This window comes from Netta rufina (assembly GCF_964035555.1).
Source record: "Netta rufina genome assembly, chromosome: 7".
In the NCBI taxonomy this organism is placed as follows: domain Eukaryota; kingdom Metazoa; phylum Chordata; class Aves; order Anseriformes; family Anatidae; genus Netta; species Netta rufina.
In genome coordinates, this window is record NC_140130.1 from 5,512,755 (window position 1) to 5,531,726 (window position 18,972).

Below are 18,972 nucleotides of genomic sequence, written 5' to 3' on the forward strand. Positions count from 1 at the left end.
CTTCTCGAAGCAGCATGGAGAAGAGGCACGTGCCTTCACAGGCCTGCACCTCAAAGCAAACACGGTCTGAAAGAGAATGAGATTATCAGAGCACTGTTTAAAAGCCGGAGCAGATCTGATAAAAACTGCTTGTGCTAAAATCCAAAGTGCAGCCATCAGACCTGAGGCACAACCATGGGGAAAACACAACCAAAAGGCACAAATGCAGCAGGGGCTGGGGCACACCTCCCAAAAGGGGTTTTAGGTGGGCTTGGTGCTGTAACATCTTCACTCCAGTAACAGTGGCATTCAGGCAGTGCCTGAATTTCTACCTTTTTTCTTTTTGGTTTCAAGAAGGCTTTGCTGTGAAACCAACAGCAGTTGTTCTCAGCAGAACAGCCTGGGAGAAATACTGGAATCACCCACCTCCGATCAGATTTTTTTTTCAACCCTCCAAGTTCCACAAAGCATTAAGAGAAAACCCACAGCTCTTACACATACACAATTTTTGGCACCCTTGAACCTCGCAAGAGGAAGTCACAGCCACCACTTTCATCTTGACGGAATAAAAGAGCAGCTCTGGGGCAGAATTAATACAATTCATAAACCATTCTCCCTGCCACAGACTAGGCTGCTCCCAAGAGCAAAGATCAGAAGCAACAGGTCCCCATCCATTCAAATGAGCATTGAAACAGAATAAATGAAGAGTTCAATGAGCCCAGGTAGCTCAATGCACCATTTTAATGCAAACCAGGCCCGTTTTCACCATCTCATCAGCTATTTCAGCTTACAGTTTTACAGTGGCAAACCAGAGCAATATCAAATACTGCCATCAGAGGAAACTCATCCCATCTGTTCATTAAAAAAAAATCGATGAATTTATTGGGCAAGGTATTATTGTGGTGTATGCAACCCTTCCGTTCCCTCAAGTCACCAGAAAAGTGCAGATGAAATCCGTGGCATGAAGACAGACATCTCTTCTTGGCCCATCCATCTGGATATTCTTCAGCCTAGTACCTAGGAGCACCCAACTCGCTTGGGAGTGCTTTGTACAAGTAACAAATGTAGTGTCTTGCTTGGAAAAACTAACCAGTCCGAAATCTCGCAGGGATTAACAGTTGGGAAAATCCCTCCAGATCATAATCCAGTCTTTTTTTTTTTTTTTTTTTTTTTTTGAGACAGAGACAATTATATAGCCTGTTAATCTCATTTTTCTCTAAAACCATTTGGCATGATACAGGAGAAGCAGATTACATGTTAGGTGACCAGGATGAATAAAGACTACACAACTACACAACAGTAAATTACAGTGGCCTGTTCCCGACCACAGGATTACATTTACAGTACAGAACGTATACACATTGTACAATTAAACCCACAAATTACTAGTAGGTGAGGTCCAGAATGAAGTACATTAAGTTACAAATAACATCTTCAAATCCACCCAAAAATGTGAAATGAAGCACTGATCCACCCACTTCCTCAGGGAGGATGGCACCAGGGCAGAGGAGGGAGTTTTTCCTCTCCTTTAACCCCCCGTAATCCATCCCCCCCCTTTCTTTTAAAGCAGAAACAAAACGAGTAGCCTCCTTTTTTGTTTTCCAAACCTTGGTTCAAAGAGAACCGTCACAGTAGACAGACACTTCAGGCTCTCCCCACAGTACAGCAAACTGAGAGATGCAGCAATGGTCACGTTAGCAAGGCGTTGACAGAATAAACAGGTCCAACACAAACGCTGACTGCCAGGGCTGCTAACACACCGAGAGACTGTCAGGCAATTCAAACGTGATGTTTTCAAAAGGGCTCAGAGACATGCACTGCAGCCACCAGTTCAACGTGACAGGAGATGGCCAAAATGCTTTGCCTCCTAGCACTAATAAACCTGTTAAAAAGCAAAGTGTTCTTCCCAGCACTCTCCAGGTCCAAAATTTGGGTGTGCAGCAGCTGCTCTGTAGCCTCCTCAGCCCATGTAGTTACTGAGCAAGCGTGTGCTTCAGCTGTGTTAAGCCAGTGGGGGCCAGGTTGGGGCTAACAAGCCCATTTCGGCAGAGATGCTGCAGTCATGGCACAAAGTCTTCTTCCAGGTGCTGAATTCTGCCTGGGAAACTCTCAGCAGCATGCCAAAAGCCGAGAGGAAATACACAGGAAAGCCCTGCAGGAGCAGCTCCACCACTGTTTAACAACTCAAGAGGTTCCAGCTCGTCCTGAGGGCAACAACTGCCTCCCAAGCTGCAGTGGTAAAACTCTCACAGCAAAAACAGCAGAGAAAAAGGCTGTATGCCCAGGGCTCGGCTACCTCCAGCTTACTGCTTCCTATCTCCTTCCTTTCAGAGCTCTGCCAGCATCTTTGAAATACTGCGAGGGGACTTGGCTCAATAGCACGACTACTCTGCCTTATGGGCAAGCACAGTTTACCTGAGGCCAGCCTGCCTTTGAGGTTCTGTTTTCAGTATAGTACCGTAAGGAAACTGCAGCTAATGTTGCAGCCAGTCAACAGCTGACCCCTCAAACCCTCCCTGGCATCCCCCAAAAAGCCAGAGAAGCATCAAGGCACAATGGTGAATGCCCTTTTGAGAATGTGCCTTAAAAGAATCAGTGCAAAGAGCAGACAGATTACTACTTTCTATTACAAAAGTCACCTTGTTATACTAAAGGATTATGATTTTTTTTAAAAAAAAGTCAGCTTTGGTGCCATACGTTTGCACGTCAAGTCCCCAGCCATGATACACGCTAGGGCTTCACTGACTCGACTACAGCATTGTGAGATAGTGCAAAACCTTCAAGTTATGAACAGTGAAATCCCTGTTTTGCACATCCCTCCAGAACTGTGCAAGGTGCGACAGCACTCTAGGTGGTCGATGCATGTCTTCTAGAAGAGGCAGGGAAGCAAAACAGATACTAAGTACCTAGGATTTTCAGTACCATCCAGTTCCTCTCCGTACACCACCCACTTGCTTTCTATTTCTGCTGTTATTCAAACGGAGAGATTCCAGAAAAGGATTGTGTGCTGTTTCCCCCCCACATCCTCAATAAATACTGATTGCAGTCTGAGATCTCCAGAGGGGGGTTTAAAAAGTTACATGATCATCTTTCCTTTGCCAATCTATCAGCTCTGCGTTACGTAGATATAAGGCTCCCAGCATGGTTTGTTAAATGCAGTAGCTTGGAGGAATACTCAAAAGAAAAAAAAAAAATTCAATTTATTTTCTACCTTCAACTTCTGGGAAGATTGAAGCCTTGGAACACAACGTGGAAACTCAAATCTAATGCTTGGCTGGACACCGGCTGAATGCACCGTCTGAGGAGAAGAAACAGCAAGGAATGAAGTGATATACAGAATACCTGAGGAGTCTGGAGTCATGGAATGATGCTCAATTCATGATGAGAGTAGGCAGGGAGAAGGGAAGGAAAGCCCTAAAACCAAAAGGTGAGTGTGAAAATAATGCACATTTCAGAGCAGACGGAGATGGGGAATAAAGTTTTTGAGATCAAGCTGCCATCAGACCTGTACTTGTAGGAACAAAGGCTTACACTGCAATCTCTTTCCCTAGGAAACCTTTCTTTAAAACCACCCCAGTGCTAACTGGCAAGGCACTGACAGTTGCGCTCCAGTCAGTAGTGGCCAGGAGAGCCGTTCATGTGCTTGTCACCGCCAGGAACTTCGGTGCTGTACAGGCCATCCAGGTAGGCCAGAGAAATCTCCGCTACCAGGCTCCTGTCGGGGATGGACTGGGCCATTCCGTAGATGGCTCCCTAAGCGGAGAAGAAGAGGTGGTTACGTGGGATCCTTAATTCCACCCAGGAAATAGTCTCAGCCAACACACCCCTGCTATATCCCGGCTCCTTACCATGCCCGTGGTCTTGGCGTTGAGGTCTTTCATGATGTCCTCAATGCTGTCTCTGACATCTTTCAGGAACTGCTCAGCCACGCCTGATTTGGTGTGCAGCTGCGTAATGCAGAGATGAATGCTGGCAGGCAGAGAGGAGGGCAGAAGGGAGAGATTAGCCACGTCAGGTACACACAGCAGTTTAGTTCTTCCCTGGCCAGTGCCTGCCTCTTTAAAATAAAGTGCTAGTGGGATTAAGGGAGAAGATGATCTGCTCCCTTACAGTTAAAGGTAATCCCTGCAGAATACGTGCTGGAACAAGCTGCGGGAAGCTGAGCTCTTCTGCTGCAAAATGCCAACTCCCCCTTCCCTTCCTGACATCAGCATACACCGTTAAAGGTCTGGGTAACCTGTCAGCCACCCCCAGCGTGGAAGCTGGCACCCAGCAGAAGTAACAGGGCTGCTCACACCTCTGAGCTATTTACTTCGGGCTCTCTAGACTCCTCTTCAAGCTAGCTGCAAGTTTAAAACGTTTTCAGTGCAGCGCTATCTTAGAAGATTTCTATCTTAGAACATTTGCCCCTTTCACCCACGGAAAGGAAACTTCTACCCACTCAAGAGAAGTTTTTGACAAGCATTCCTCTTACATCAGGGTGGAAAAATCACTGAAAATGATCAGCCTGTCACTGTTCTTTCGATTACCTTCATCTTCACTGGGCAGGAAGAAGATATTTAAAAAAAAAAACAAACACCTACAAACCCTCACTTGCTGACCTGAGACAAAATCCCAGCTATTTATATATTTCTGCTTGTATTAAACAGAGCTAAACAGAAAGAGAGCCTTAGCTATGCCCTCTGCCAGGCTCATTAAAATAACTACTGCTGCTGTATATCAGCAATTAGAAATGTAATTGCCTCTCCACAGAGGAAAAGTCTACATACAATTTATTAGATAACAGGCAACGCTCAGCAAATTAAGAGAGCTAGGTGGCCTAGCAACACCTATCTTGCATGCCCTGGCTCTGCACGTTGCTCCTCTGCTCCACAATGAATGATGGCTCCCGCTGGGACCACAAACTCACCTTGGTGGGAACTGCAGGACGTTTAAGTTCCATCCTTTGGCAGCTAACAGATTAGATAACCGATAAATGTCGAAAGTGTCTGAACCGATGGAGAGGACTGACACCTCAGGTTTCCCAAAAATGAAGATGCTGTCAATTTTTCTCAACCTTGAAGGAACATTAAAAAGAAAAAGTGACTGAGGATGGTTAAAATGAAAAGGCAGAACGGGGTCAGGCATTCTGTCCATCTCTCTGGGGCCTCAAAGGAAGAGAGGGGAACAGATTAGGGCACATTCCCACCAAAAATCATGCGATGAGCACAGGCCACTGGGACTTAGCAGAGGACTTGGGTGATTTAAGCCCTAAAGCATGCTTAGGGATGGAGAAGGAGTGAGGAGAGAGGCAAGGGAGGACAGCACAGCAGAGACCATCAGCTCACACAGCGATGCAGGCATCCCAACAAGAGAAATTATAACCCTCCTTTCATCATCTTGAGTGACTTCCCCTCATGCAATAGCTTCTCTAAGGGACAAAAAAAAAAAAAAAAAAAAAAAAAAGGTTTCAAGAGAAAAACAGTTTGGGAGAGGGAGTCCAGAAGGGGGTTATAGAGTACAAGCAAGAAGCTCAGGCACGCACGTACTCTGACTCAAGGAACCGAGCTGTTTTGATGATCCTCCTCGTGGCCTCGACGTAGCCCGACTCCCCCACGTGCATCAGGGTTGCCCAGCAGGCAGCTATGATCCCACCAGGCCTGGAGCCCGCCACTGAGGGGGAGGCGTAGATGCCCCCCTGCCAGTCGGGTGCCACAAAGAACTGGTAGCTCCTGTACTTCTTGTCGCTGTACAGCACCACGGAGGAACCCTTGGGAGCGTAGCCATACTGCAAGGGGTAACAAAGCATTACAAAGAGGCAGGGGGGCTCAGGAGCACCTCTCGTAGATGACCACCCAGATCCCTGGCACCAGGGATGGCATCAGGCGTTGCTCCCCTCAAATAAAAGTGTGGAAGACCCCTCTCTGCCCCCCTCTTACCTTGTGGGTGTCAGCAGAAATGCTGGTCACGCCTTTTACACGGAAGTCAAAGGGATGCTTTAGAGGGAAGCCGGCCTTCTCCATGAAAACAATGAGGAAACCACCCAGGCAGGCATCAACGTGGAAGGGGATTTTGTATTTCACTGCCAGCTGTGAGCAAACAAGAGGCTCTGGTGAGTAACACGCAACCAGGGACAAAAATGAGGTAGGTGGGGTACCCAACCTCCCGCCGCTAAAGATACTCTGCAGTTCACATTTGAACATTTCTGGAGCCTTTTGGAAGGGCTGGCTACCTGTAAGATGCCTTCTCCCACTTTGCACATACATAAAGATGGCCAGCAAGAGGAAAAAAAAAGTCGTATTTTGGTAGTTTGCTCTATTTGACAAAGAGATGTGACAACTTGGTCCGAAAGCAGTATCCACAAAGTGTAATGGCGTGATCCAAATGACAAGAAGGGTCAGAGCCCCTTGCTGGTCACATACAACATAAATAACTGGAGCATGGGAAGAAAAACAAAAGGCGTGTTTGAAAACGGAGATCCCAGCCCTTTGATTCCTCCTCCCCCCGCCACACTGCATTCCTCCGGCTTCTGCACCAAGCCTGCTACAGCCAGTAGGCCCTAAATCAAAGCGTTTTTACAAGGTGGCCTACTTTGCTGTTATTTCCTCTCAGATATCAAAGGACAAGCCCTCTTGGCTTGTCTCGCAGAGGGTGCAGCAGAGGTCGAAGTCGCATACGCACTACATTCCTTCAGCTGCTGCAGAAGTTTATGGCACAGACTCGGGAGATCAGAGACAAAGCAGGAGCTACAGGCCTGTCGCTTTGCCTTGCTATGACACACTGCGTGCAGCAGCTCGAGTCTGCAATCCAGCCCCACGCAAGCAGCTTCACGACAATGCCCAGGGGTAATATCTGGCATTTAAAGCCCACCCTCCCACAGCAGTTTCTGAGTAAGTGCAAAATGAGAGAGTCTTACATTCCTCCTCAAATTGTGGCCTACATAGCCTGCTGCTAACAACCCATTTAATGGCAGTAGTGCCTTCCCAACCAGTTTGCTGCTCCCACCAAATTCACTGGCTGAGATCCTGGACCCTCCTGCTCACTTTTTGTGCAGAAGGATGCGCCAGTTTTATTGCCACAGCACCCCAGGCCATCCTACCTCTGCCACCTCTTCAATCGGGTCCATAATCCCATGCGGGAACTGGGGAGCAGAGCAGACCAGCATGGCTGTGTTCTTCGAAATAGCTCTCCTCATTGCCTGAAGATTTAAAGAGAGAAGATGCTCACATGCCATTTACCAAGTGTCACCCTGCCAAAAAAGAAAAATACAACATGCAGCATCTGGTCTGAAAAGCTAGCACACAAAAGCCTACAGAAAGCGAAGCGATGAGCTACAAAGCATGAGCAGACATCAGCTGAATCACTTAACTCATCCTTCTTGGAAGTACTACAAAATGTGTTTGTTCATCCTCATCTGAAACCTGTGGCTATTTCTGATGTACATAATTCATTCTAAATTAACGACATAGGCCAAAGGGATGGGTTACATCCCATCCACTTACTTCAAACTAAATTTTGTATGCCATGACATGCATTTATTCCCACTGTTCTTCCCTTATGGTTCATCTCTCCGGGTAGGAAGATGCCTTGTGATTTCCTAACAGTGCTCCTTTCCCACAGGAAGAGTGCCATGCTGCCTAAAGTGGTACCTGAACGTCCACTTCCATAGCCTTGGTCAAGGGGATGTGAATCATCTTCAGTCCAAAGTAGTGGGCTGCCTTGTCAAATGCTGCGTGAGCACTCACTGGGACCAACCTAGAAAAGCAACAGATCGCAGACTTCAGCCCAGGCAGCACCCTTGAGCTTCAACCAAATGAACACAACAGCTGATGGCTCCCATCTCCACCAGCAGTGACCAGACTGCCTCAGTTAACCTTGTTCTCGGAGGCATCGTGTCTTCAGAGGCCTTTAATACCATGCAAAAATGTTAGAAAGGGAAGAAAAGAGCCACAGGAATTCAGCAGAAGATGAACACCAGTGTTTCATCTCTCTTTGTGACTTCCTCTCTTATGCAATTAACCACAGAAACATTTTTGACGCACTGTCTAGAAAAAAGCAGCACATTAGAGGGAGCAAATCCTCTATTAGCAGCGTAATGATTAGCACAGTTTCTCATTTCAGCTCCGATCAGCCCCGACTTCAGTCCCAGGGTTTTCAGGCTAAACCCTCTTTGATCCAAACGAAATCAAAACCCTTAAATACATCAAAGCGCCTTGCAATCTTTGCACAAGAGGGGCCCAAAGCAGAGATGAGCAGGCTCTGTCTGGAAGCTGCATGCAGGTATTGCAGAAATACACGTGCATGGCACAGCTACGCCAGCTCTACAACCCACACCACCCCTAGGATCCTAGGCTGCTGAACAGTTCCTGTGCTTCTGCACCGTTTCCTTCCACCTGGGTTTTTCTCCTGCATTCAAGGCCTCCAGACACAGATGGACAAGGAGGGGGTGGTAACAGGCTATGAAATGAAGGATTACAGGGGCCTAGCAGCCGCCTCAGCGCAGAGGGACAGCCAGTCACACAAGCAAGAGCCGAGCCCCAAAGGCGTTGCTTACATTTCTGGATGTTTGATGCCTCTCTCGTAAGCCAGGTCCCGGTACGCCTTGCAAGCCATCAGGATGCTCTCAGTCCCCCCAGACGTCATCTGTCGTGAAAGGAAACAGAGAAAAACAGGCACTGACGTGGATGTTGCAGGAGAGGAAAACAGCAGAAGGGATGCAGCCACAGCATCTCTGGGCAGAAATGCTGCAGAGGACAGCTCAGGTTTTCAAGGGCAGCAGACGCCGCTGAACAGCTGAAGGCAGCTTTCTGACGTTCAGGTGGCAAGCACAGGTTTAAGTGTTGACTCCGCTATTTAAAGGAGAGAAAATATGGGAAAAAAAATGCACACAGATGCCTGATGAGAGGGGACAACGCTGCAGTCGCCAGCTGGTGGAGGTGAGCACACCTCACAAGACTCCAAGTGCCTGCTTAGCCCCCGGTTACCTAGGGACCCTTTATCTGGGTTACAGATTAACGGTGCCACGTATGGAGAAACAACAACGTTGACTCTGCCTTCAGCTAACCGAGGTGCAGTGGGGTTTATTAGGTCTGGAGCAGTGCCACGTCGAGGCACGGAGCCAGCGCAGGCTTGGCACTGCTCCTGGGCTAAGAAACCTTCCCAGAACCTGGGGCACAGCAGAGTGCACAGCCCTCGTGCCCCTTTCTCTGCAGGGGCCAGGCAAGGTCTGGTCAGTACCAGGCTGGAGCTCACAGAAGCCCTCCAGGACCCAAGAAGCAATTTGGGCATTACACCCCCCAGCTCATCCCTCGCTATCTGTGCTGTCCCAGCACCCTTCCCCCTGACCAAAGGTGAGCGAGGGGTTTTTGCATCATGGGGGTGAGAAGAGGAAGGCACACACACCACCCATTTGATTGAGTTCACTACTGCACATATTTGCTTTTGGCAAATAAATGAAACACTTTATTATAACAAATTCCTCAAGCAGGAGGCCTGTCTTCAGCAAGCCTCTATGAGCCCTGGTGCACAAGGGCCAGGAAAGTGAGGGCACAAGCCAAGGTAAAATTTTAACCTCGTAAAACACGAGGCTGGCTTTTCAAGCAGCCTGCAGGCATTAATGCTTCCATCTGTTCCTGCTGCACGGGCTGAGCCGTGACTTGGGGACAGCCAGTACCTACAGCAGGTGCTCGTGGTTCAGGTGGAAGAAAGGAACCAAGAGCTCCATCCAATGCTTACAAAAGGACTGATTTTCGATCCCCACCCCCAAGTGACCATAAAAAGGATGCAGCCGCATTGGTATGCCTTCTGACATCTGCTTCGTCTGGGTTTTCTTCTGTTTTTTCTCAGCTGACACTGCCACAAAACCCCAAAACACAAGGAAGACGCCTGACAGCGTGACAGTGACTAAACATTAAGCACAGCGATAAGGAACAAAGTTCACAGGCACAAAAGCAGCCTGCCACGTCTCTCCCTAACGTGATCCAAGCTGGCAACAGCTGCCACCACAGGCAGCATGGCAGTGACTGCCACACCACAGGCACTTTCTGCTTTTTTTTTTTTTTATTTATTTATTTTCCTCTCCGCTTTGTAAAGCAGCAGCTGCTGCAGCAAAGCCCGACGAGAGCCTCACGCTGGATAAAGAAATCATTGCACTCATTGCGAGGCAAATAGATGGCAGCACAACGCCTTCGGCAGCTTATGGGCTGTGTCATTCACTTCTCAACCCTTCTGATAAAAGGAGACCTGTGGGGCTGCCAGCTGTCTCGGGAGAACCACAGCCAGCACAACGCGGATTCCCTCGCCGCTGCGGGGTGGGAGAAGGAGCGGAATCACAGCCTGCTTGTGATGTTGCTTGTTCCTACCTGTACCTGATCCTAACCCGCTCTTCGTAAGGCCTTTACAGAGGCTGCTTTCTGTATGTTTGTCTCTCCCCCAAAGCACCACTGCCTCACCCTTACACAGCCGGCACCTGCCCCCAGTGCCTGGCTCACCACCTGCACGCAAGCATCGAGCCGTGCAGGTCTGGGGAAGTGAAAATCACTTGTCACCAGCTGATCAGCTCCAGGATGGATCCTCCTCCCAGGCACGTACGTGACCACGCAGCAAGCTCGCTCAGCCAGCGGCTCCAGCTGAAAATCCACTCGAAGAGCTGCCTTTCAGCCAGGCGAGCTTCCTAAATCATCCCGAGACGAGTCCGCACCATGGAGATGTGACAGAGCAGCGGGATGCAGCTTGGTCCAGGAGGCTTACACCCTCAGAGGGAGTCTGCTCCTCGCCCAAATCACCCACAGGCTCCATCAGCCTCGCTGTGAGCTCATCCTGCCCCAGCCAGAGCCTGAATCATGGTCACAGGACAACTTCCCACCGCCCGCGGCACGCCGGCAGCTGGCCAGCACGCCGTGATTCAGCACTGGCCATCGGCACTCACATCATCTCCTCCCTCCCCTAAACGAAAGTGCACAGGCACAAGCGATGCCACGGGGAAAAGGGCTGGGAACAGGCATTGTTTCAGGCAGCTTTCCAGCCCCGCGCTATCTTCTAAAGCCAGGCGAAGCGTGGGGAAAGAGGCAAATAAACACACTTTTGTTCTTGATTTATTATTTTCCAAACGGGAAGGAAAAGGAGCGAGCACATAACCCTCCTGCTCTCTGAGCTTGGTATATCCCTCCTGTTACTCACTCCCTCCACATCCCAGCGCTCTGCAGCCTCAGCACTCAAACAGCACTAAGAGGCACCGTCCTTGCTGGGGGATTTCTGCTGCCACGCCACCTGCAGCCGCTGTCAAGCTGTCAGACACGCAGCAGCCACCTCGCTCAGCTTGGGGTCTCTCCGTTTTGCTGGAGTTTCCCATTAGCAAACACATCCATCCAGACCCTGGGGACAAAACTGACCAAGTTTCCCTGAGCTGAGCTATGCTATGAATAAAAGCGAGCTACGATTTATTTCGAAGGCAGCATTAGGGCAAGAAGACACCACAACCCTCTGTATGGCCATAACACAGTGGCAGACTCGCATAAAACCCCTATAAACCTGCTGGTTGTAAAAGCCCCCAGTTATCTCTCAAGGTGACCTGCTTATGACAGATAAAGCCTGATAGATCTGCAGAAGGACAAGCCAGAGTTTAAGCCCCTCACACAAGATGCAGTGCTCACATTTCACTGCTAAGCTCCTACACCAAAGGAGCAGGCAGCTCCGTGACAAAGCCTGGAAGCCCCAGAGCTGGGGAGGAAGAGACAAGCAGGCTTGTACGTGAGGCTGAGGCTTGCATCTTCTGATTTTGGCTGCTCCCTCCTGTGCTCAGCTGCAAAGCAGGGAGGTCAGCATCAAACACACACACCCCACATGCAACTTCCCTCTGCACTTCACTCCAAGCTGCCCCTTCAAGTTCAAAAAAGTACTAAAAACTATGCAGGCTTGCATAAAAACCTTAAATTTCCCCCTCAAGTTAGAGGGGAAATCCTCAGAGCCAGCACTGCAAAGCAGAGCACCTTGTGACCAGGAACACTTACCTACATCAGACACTGAACTCCCCCCATTCCTCCCCTACGTACTGAGCTTAATTAGTCCTTCCAAGTCATCGCAGGAATGTGATTAGGATCTCCTGGGAGCCAAAAATGTCACCAAATCCTGTCGCTCTGCTCTTGCGTAAGGTGATTAGAAGAAAGGACAGAAGTAGCAATTAGGGAGAAATAGGAAGCAGCCATACGCTGCCGAAAATGATTACTTTTTAAACAGGGCTTAAAACCCTGGGACATCTCCTGGTGAAACAAGGCAAAACGTACGTCTGAGCAGCCCCACCATGAGGGAATTGTGTTTTTATGTCCACGTTTGAACTGCAGAGACTGACAGCCCCCACGTCTCGCATAAAGGCCCCTCCTGTAAATAGTGCAAGCCACTCGTCTAGCTTAGCATTCAGAAATCTGAAGTGACACCCTGTACCTTAACATTCACAAAACACACCGAAAACCTTCAAAGAAGGAGCAGACTGCTCTCCAGAGACGCCGCTGCTTGGGAAGATGTCCACACAACTGTGCAGAGATGTTCAGCCTGCTGAAAGCCCTGGGAATAGGGCAAAAACGTCACTTTGAGCAGCTTTTCCCAGCCTGAGCACCCGAGTATCAGCCCCCAAAAGCACTGAGCTGCTCCTTGTCATGGAAATCACAGCTCTAAGGAAGTGAATTTGCCCGCGAAGCACAAATATTTCCTCCTCCCACCCCACAAAGCGAGCTCTTCAGACACACTACCAAGCTCCATCTACCTTCAGGAGGCAGGCACCAACAAAATTGGGCTGGTGGCCCCCGCTGCTTCCATCAGGTTAGTAAATCCTGCAGACAGGGACCTGGCAACAGACACGCAGCCACTGCTGCTCAGAGAGCAGCGGTAGAATTCAGGAAAAAAAGCATTTGTTTTAGTTTACAGCACTGCAAAAGTTGAATTAAGTGACGCAGGAGCCTTCTCACTAGAAAAAGCCAGCAGCACCTGCTGAACAGATCAATTTGGAGATAAAAGTAACTCGCAGCACTACACCCGCCCCGGTTTGGCCATCTCTATTTCACAGCCTCGCTGGGTACCGAAGCAGAACTGTGGCAGCCTGAGCTACCAATTACAGCAAGGCCTTTCAGAGACAAAGAATAGCTGCAGTTTGGAGAAAACGCTCTTTTTAAAATGGCTTTGTTACCGTGCAAACCTCCAGAAATCACTCTGAAATGCTAACTCTGTTTCGGGGGGGAAGAAAATAAAAGAAGGCTTTGAGCCCAAGTGCTTGCAGAGCACATGAGCTGTTATCTCTTCCCACGCCTCTCCAGGAATTGCCAGCTCCTCTGGAGGCTCAGGCAGGAAGGGCAACGCAGGAGGAAGGTAAAAAGTCCACTGGAGAGACTCGTTTGGACAAGATAATTGCAGGGGTGCAATTAATCTTCTGTTTCCACCTAATCAACTTTTCAGCCCTCCCTCCGACCCTGCAAATTTGCCTGCTCAACCAGCTAGAGGCTAACCTCATGGCAGGTCGCACGCTTCCCCGTTCACTGCTTCTGCTCGGCCCAGCTGCGGCTCTGCAGGACGATCCTCCGAAGGGAGGGGAAGAGGAAGCAGCAGAGGGAAAAGTGGGATTCCCCAGAGAGTCTGCAGGTCTCGCGTTGCCTGCGATCGGTGTCTGATCGCTTTGGGGCTTTTTTCTTTTCGCTGTTCTGAATTTCTCCTCCCACGCAATTCTACTTCCAGGCTTCGGTGGAAGCGCCCAGGGGGCCAAGGCTGACACTTTCACAACACGCACCCCGCAGAACGAAAGCTGAACTCGCACTGCCGACTTCTGCAAGCAAAGTCCTCCAGCCACATGACAAGATCTCTGATTTGCATCAATCAGCTTCTCAGGTATTGATAAAGAGGTTTTATCAGTCTCCTGCCCCCTCCACAGACAGTCTCAGCACTGCAAGTCAGCAAGGAGAAGAGGTCAGATGATTTTCAGGTGCCAGGAGGCACGCTGCTTCTCCAGGCTCAAGGGTGGCACCAGGAATACAGTCTCTCCCAGCAGAGAAAGAGGTTTAGGAACCCTGAACCCAAGGAGACGGCTCAGGTCACCAGGTGCAACCTCCTGCTATTGAAAGCAATCCCACCTTACATTACTGCATGATCAAGTTCCATCTTCAGTCCAGCTGGAGGTTGGTCCCAACTACCCTGCCATAAGGCTATTCTACCTACCTCCTCAACACAACTGAGCTCCCAATAAGCCCATTCAGTGCCAGTTCACCCCATAAACACATGTCAACACTGCTTTCCCATATCAATCTTAACCCTTTGCAGGCCTTCCACCTCCCTGACATGTTTACAGATGCAATCATGTCACACTCAGCCTCTGAAGAGTCTCATCTGGATTCTCCCCACAAATATAACTATTATTGTACAAGTTATAAAGCAGTCTTTGTGTCACAGTGGTGCATGAACACCATGCCAGGAGATAAGACCTCACTGTCCTGTGGCACCACAGACAGGTAGAGAACGTGGCCTGCCTGAGGAACTCAGAGCTCCTACCAAAAAAACAAGCCAAGAGGAAGGAGCGCAAGAAGCTTATTTTTACAACAATAATTCTCTGTACAACTTGACAGCTTTTGTTCTTTGATGAACTTTGAACACGTCCGTGTAAGGGCACACATTTGGACTCTGACTTGGAATTCTGTGGAGGCTTTAAAATTGGTTCCCACCCTGGTAGGCCACGCAAGCCTGGAAAGCCAGCTTTCCAGCTGGGGAGGTGACAGTAAGTGCCATGCCCGCCTGATCATGAAGGCTTCAAGCTGCTTGTTGGTGACCAGCCAGCCAGCCTTGTCCTCAGTCTCAGCATTCTGGCAGGCTCTCAGATTAAACCTGAGGGGAGCTACTCGAAGTGACACTGCTCTGTTTGGCATCCCCCACTGACAAGCAGGCAGGCTTCTATGGTACATTACACCGGGTCTCCTTTCCTACTGCCAGCAAGCCTGTCTCATTTAAGGGTGTGAAAAAAGAGGTGAAGGAAATCATCATTTAAGAACTACTTGGAGTTAAATCATCTCTCATAAAGCTTCCCTGAGAAGAGCAATTACCAACCAGCTCCTGGCCAGCTATGCTGGCATGGCACGTGCCAGAACTGCACACCAGAATGACCTCAGGCTCAGAGCTGGATGGAGAGCAGAAGGTGCATTTGCACTTCGAGTCAGAAGTATCCAAATGCTCACGGGGCACTTGAGCACAAGCTACTTACAGCACCACAAGAGTTGGGGCCTCCGTGGAAGAGGGTACAGGCAATCCTCACTACTTCTGCTTCCATCTTCCTCAGACCAGGGAATATATCGGGATGGAGAGGATTACTCCAGGCAAACTCTTCGTACACCTTCAGAGAACAGAGACAAAGTTAGCCCTGCAGGTGAAGCCTTGGATTATCAGCGAAGAGGTCCAGGTTTGGGAACTCGCTGTGCACGGTACATAGACAGACTATCTGCAGATCTGCAGTACTTTCTCCCGCTGTGAGTACACACCACAAGCTGGGAAGCTACGCTGGGGGGGGTGAAATCATTTGTTTTTCTAGAGCATTCTGGCCTCTGGAATGATTATATAACATAACCCTGTCTTTACAACAAGCAATGTTGCTAATGGTTTAGCTATTTTAAAAAGAACACAATTATCTGCCCTTCTTTTGTTCACCCAGTTCAGGTATGTATATGCCCTACGATTGCTTTATGCAAAGCAGGCCAGTATATAGTCCTAAAAAACTTGCTTTGCAGAACTAGTTTGAATTTAAGAGTAAAGAGTAATTCCAAAGCAGCTAGAAAAGCACAGCTGCCCACCCACTCCACAACCAAAGTGGCCGTGGAAACCAGTACTTCATGCTCGTTCCGCAACAGCAGGCTCACAGGATAAGGCTGCAACGGGCCAGTTCCAGCCTCCTGCAGCCGCGATCAAAAAGCAGCCACAGGGATGTTGAAAGAAATACAGCACAATAAGGCAGCGAATAATCAGCACGGACAGAGGGAATGTTTCCACAACACTCAGTCCAAGGTGAGGCTCCTCTAGAAAGGCTGCTCTGAGCTTTATGCTTCCCCAGAAGTGGCAAAGAAAATGTCAACGGGCAGAAGAAAACAGCAATAGCAACCACCCGACAGAGCTCATTACCACTGGTATAAAAGCTGTTCCCAGGAGCAAGGCCAGGTTTCCCTTTCTAGTGAAAAAACCTCTTGAAGTAGATGTACTTAAAAACAGACCTTTGGGCTGTTTAGTTTTCTTTTTTTTCCAGCATTCTCAAAGGGAGAAGTTCCAGACTAGGTAAACAGACCTAACAAAGACTGCACTGAAGCATGCCAGTGCCCCATTGTTGCATGATTTGGACTGCACAGCAATGCCAAACACATTTTACAAACTACTTTTTTTCTTTTTGCTTAAACCAAGACCAATCCTGTTTTGCTTAATCAAGCTGTTTCAAGGCTGAAGTCCTCCAGCAACCCCAAAGCAGGGCAGCCAAGGGTGCTTTCTCTCCAGCCTAGAGCAGTTACACCTGCCAGGGGGCTTACTGACGCTGATCTCTGGCAATTTTACGCCTCTTATCATTCCCCAAATTAGAAGGTCAGTACCAGCCTCCAGTTCACTTGTGCTCAACTTCTTACTTTCGCACTCAAAACAACATCTTATCTGATTGGATCCTAGTTATCTCTACAGTGTTTTCACAGTGACCGCCACTTGGCCAGTTTTGCAATGCTCCAGTGCTTTGCTAATAACTCCCCTTCCACCTACATTCACCCTAGGCTCTGTCTTCAGAGTTGGGCAATCTGAGCTTCAGATCCTCCCTATTTATCTTGAAAGATGCTGGAATATTGTTGAGGGGTTTCTGGTCACCCTGAAGTTGCTAAAAATATGTGCAAAGACGCCGAGTTAGACCGCTGGCACTTCACCTGCACGAGCAGACGGGTGAGTTTCTCTTCACCACTGTACACGGTCCCAGAGACTTTTCCATCCTCCCAGCGTACATCTCCTGAAAGAAAAGAGAGAAGCACACCGGTTGCAGACACAGCCATTCCAGGACAGCATGCAGAAGAGCAAAGAAGTCCCCCCTAGTAGTTCTAAAAATAAGGATTTTGCTTTTGGGCTGCACTGAGGAGGAGCAAGAATGATTTTTGTGCCAGAGAGATAACCTCCATGCCATGCCTCTGGCAGCTTGTGTCCTGTAAACTTAGCAAACTGCAAGTAAATGATGCATAAAGTGCCAGCACATAAAGAGCTAGCTGCAGCAAGCAGTTATATTAATATATAACCCACCTAATCCCCACTCACACTCCCCAAACTGCTGTCTACACAGCCCAACTCTCAGCACTGAAGCGACAGTCACATCCAAAGAGCACCCAGCACACCACTGAGATGGAAAGGTCAAGGCTGTATTGCTAAGATCTACAACACGGGATGCTTCAGTTAAAGTTTACCTAAAACTGAATGCCACTTAAGCATCAACAAACCAGAGCAGGTGGGTGGAACAGCATTTCAACCCTCTTAACCAGGTTAGTTTCTGCCTCTAAACACCCAGAGTATTTCTACCTGTGTAGTTATGTGCTGCCTCGAAACTGTTAGCCTCGATGGCATCAGCTTCACAAGAATACATAAGGCAAACACAGTCACAATCCAACCCTCATTTCCAAGTAACTTCCACAGAAAACTGCACAAGTGTGGGAAGGAGAGGACAGAAAAATAAAAAAAAGGAAGTAAAAGCCCAGTGAAGGAAGGGAGTAATTATTATGAGGGAAAACACAGACAGAAGACAGACACAGAAAGCAGCACAAACAACATAAAAGCAGAAAAAAAGGAAGTTGCTACATTACTGTTGCAAAACTGTTCCTGAATATGGAGTAGATGCACTGTTCTAACAGAAAATTCCAAGCTTTTATCAGACTGGAGATAGGAACAGGTCAGTCATATATTCTCTGGACAGCAAATCACCCAAATTTGCTCATTAGAAGTAACAGGATGTGAATCAGCATGGAGATATTTACACCAGGGAGGCAACTCAAATTAACTTTCAGACAGTGCTCACGTGGACTCAAGCCAAGAGGCCATCATCGTGCCTTTGCCTTGCCTGAGTGGCATTTTCAAGATGCAAACCACTGGTTTTGATTAAAGTGAGTTTTGGAAACTCCCTAAAAATACTGTTTGGAAGTCCTTTTTGTTAGGAGCATTCCTTGGGGCTTTGCAGAAAATACATTTCTGGTAAAAGCTGAACATCAAGGCAACTGCTCAGAAATGCATTCAGAAAGCTTCCTCTGTATTTTTCTTCTCATCTCTCCCATCAGTCAGTATTAAACTCTTGGGACAGAAAGGGAATTTCAATGTAAATACCCAAATACAGCAGTAGACATTGTGAATACCGACTTTAATCACCTCCAAAAGGAAAACAGACAAGTGAGGAACATCAGCAGAGCAATATTTAAGATGAAACTGAGAGCAGGCATCATTAGATCTCATTTAACCAAGTAAGTCTAATGCTGTCTCTGAAACAGACCCACCTTTGCTAGGGCACAGACTCAGCCATACCTTTTGAGCTGTACTCTTTCATCTTCTGTAGTACTTCAGGCTGGCTCATGCCTTGTTCCGGCAGCGCTTTGATATAATCTTTTTCATCTTTCAGGAAGGATAAACTGGAAGTGACATCATTCAAGGCCTCATCAATCTTCTTTTGAATCTAGAAAAGAAAGGAAAAGCCTATCAACAAAGGTGCTGGCCAGATTATAATTGTTCAACACGTGTGAGATCAAACTTGCTGGCTACTTCCATACCAGCGAGCAGAACAGGTAGGAACTTCTTCAGCTCTGTGACCAAAAAGCATAGCAGAGTTACAGCCACGCAGTTGAATTCTCCCCTCTCACCAACTTCTCCCACCAAAAACAAGCTGCCCTTCTCCAAAAATGCCTCCTGGAACAGTCACTGTTATGCACTAGTCTCTAAACCACTCCGGGAAGCAGCTAGGGGAGTGTGCTAGCTGGCACAGCCCAAAATTGAGCCAAGTAACTG

At 48.4% G+C, this 18,972-nt stretch overlaps 1 protein-coding gene across 2 annotated transcripts in view; it reads right to left on the reverse strand.

Annotated features, from left to right (window-relative positions):
- Positions 1 to 714: 714 nt before the first annotated feature.
- SGPL1 (sphingosine-1-phosphate lyase 1) overlaps positions 715 to 18,972 on the reverse strand; it is a 28,643-nt gene continuing 10,385 nt past the window's right edge. For both annotated transcript variants that reach the window (XM_084289983.1, XM_084289984.1), the window contains exons 4-14: positions 18,496 to 18,643; positions 16,869 to 16,948; positions 15,188 to 15,316; positions 8,513 to 8,601; positions 7,608 to 7,713; positions 7,058 to 7,156; positions 5,898 to 6,047; positions 5,508 to 5,746; positions 4,889 to 5,035; positions 3,828 to 3,948; positions 715 to 3,732 (exon numbers count right to left, since the gene is read on the reverse strand). In XM_084289983.1, coding sequence (XP_084146109.1) covers positions 3,592 to 3,732; positions 3,828 to 3,948; positions 4,889 to 5,035; positions 5,508 to 5,746; positions 5,898 to 6,047; positions 7,058 to 7,156; positions 7,608 to 7,713; positions 8,513 to 8,601; positions 15,188 to 15,316; positions 16,869 to 16,948; positions 18,496 to 18,643 — 1,449 coding nt within the window. In that variant the 3' untranslated portion in view covers positions 715 to 3,591. The remainder of the gene's footprint in view (positions 3,733 to 3,827; positions 3,949 to 4,888; positions 5,036 to 5,507; positions 5,747 to 5,897; positions 6,048 to 7,057; positions 7,157 to 7,607; positions 7,714 to 8,512; positions 8,602 to 15,187; positions 15,317 to 16,868; positions 16,949 to 18,495; positions 18,644 to 18,972) is intronic.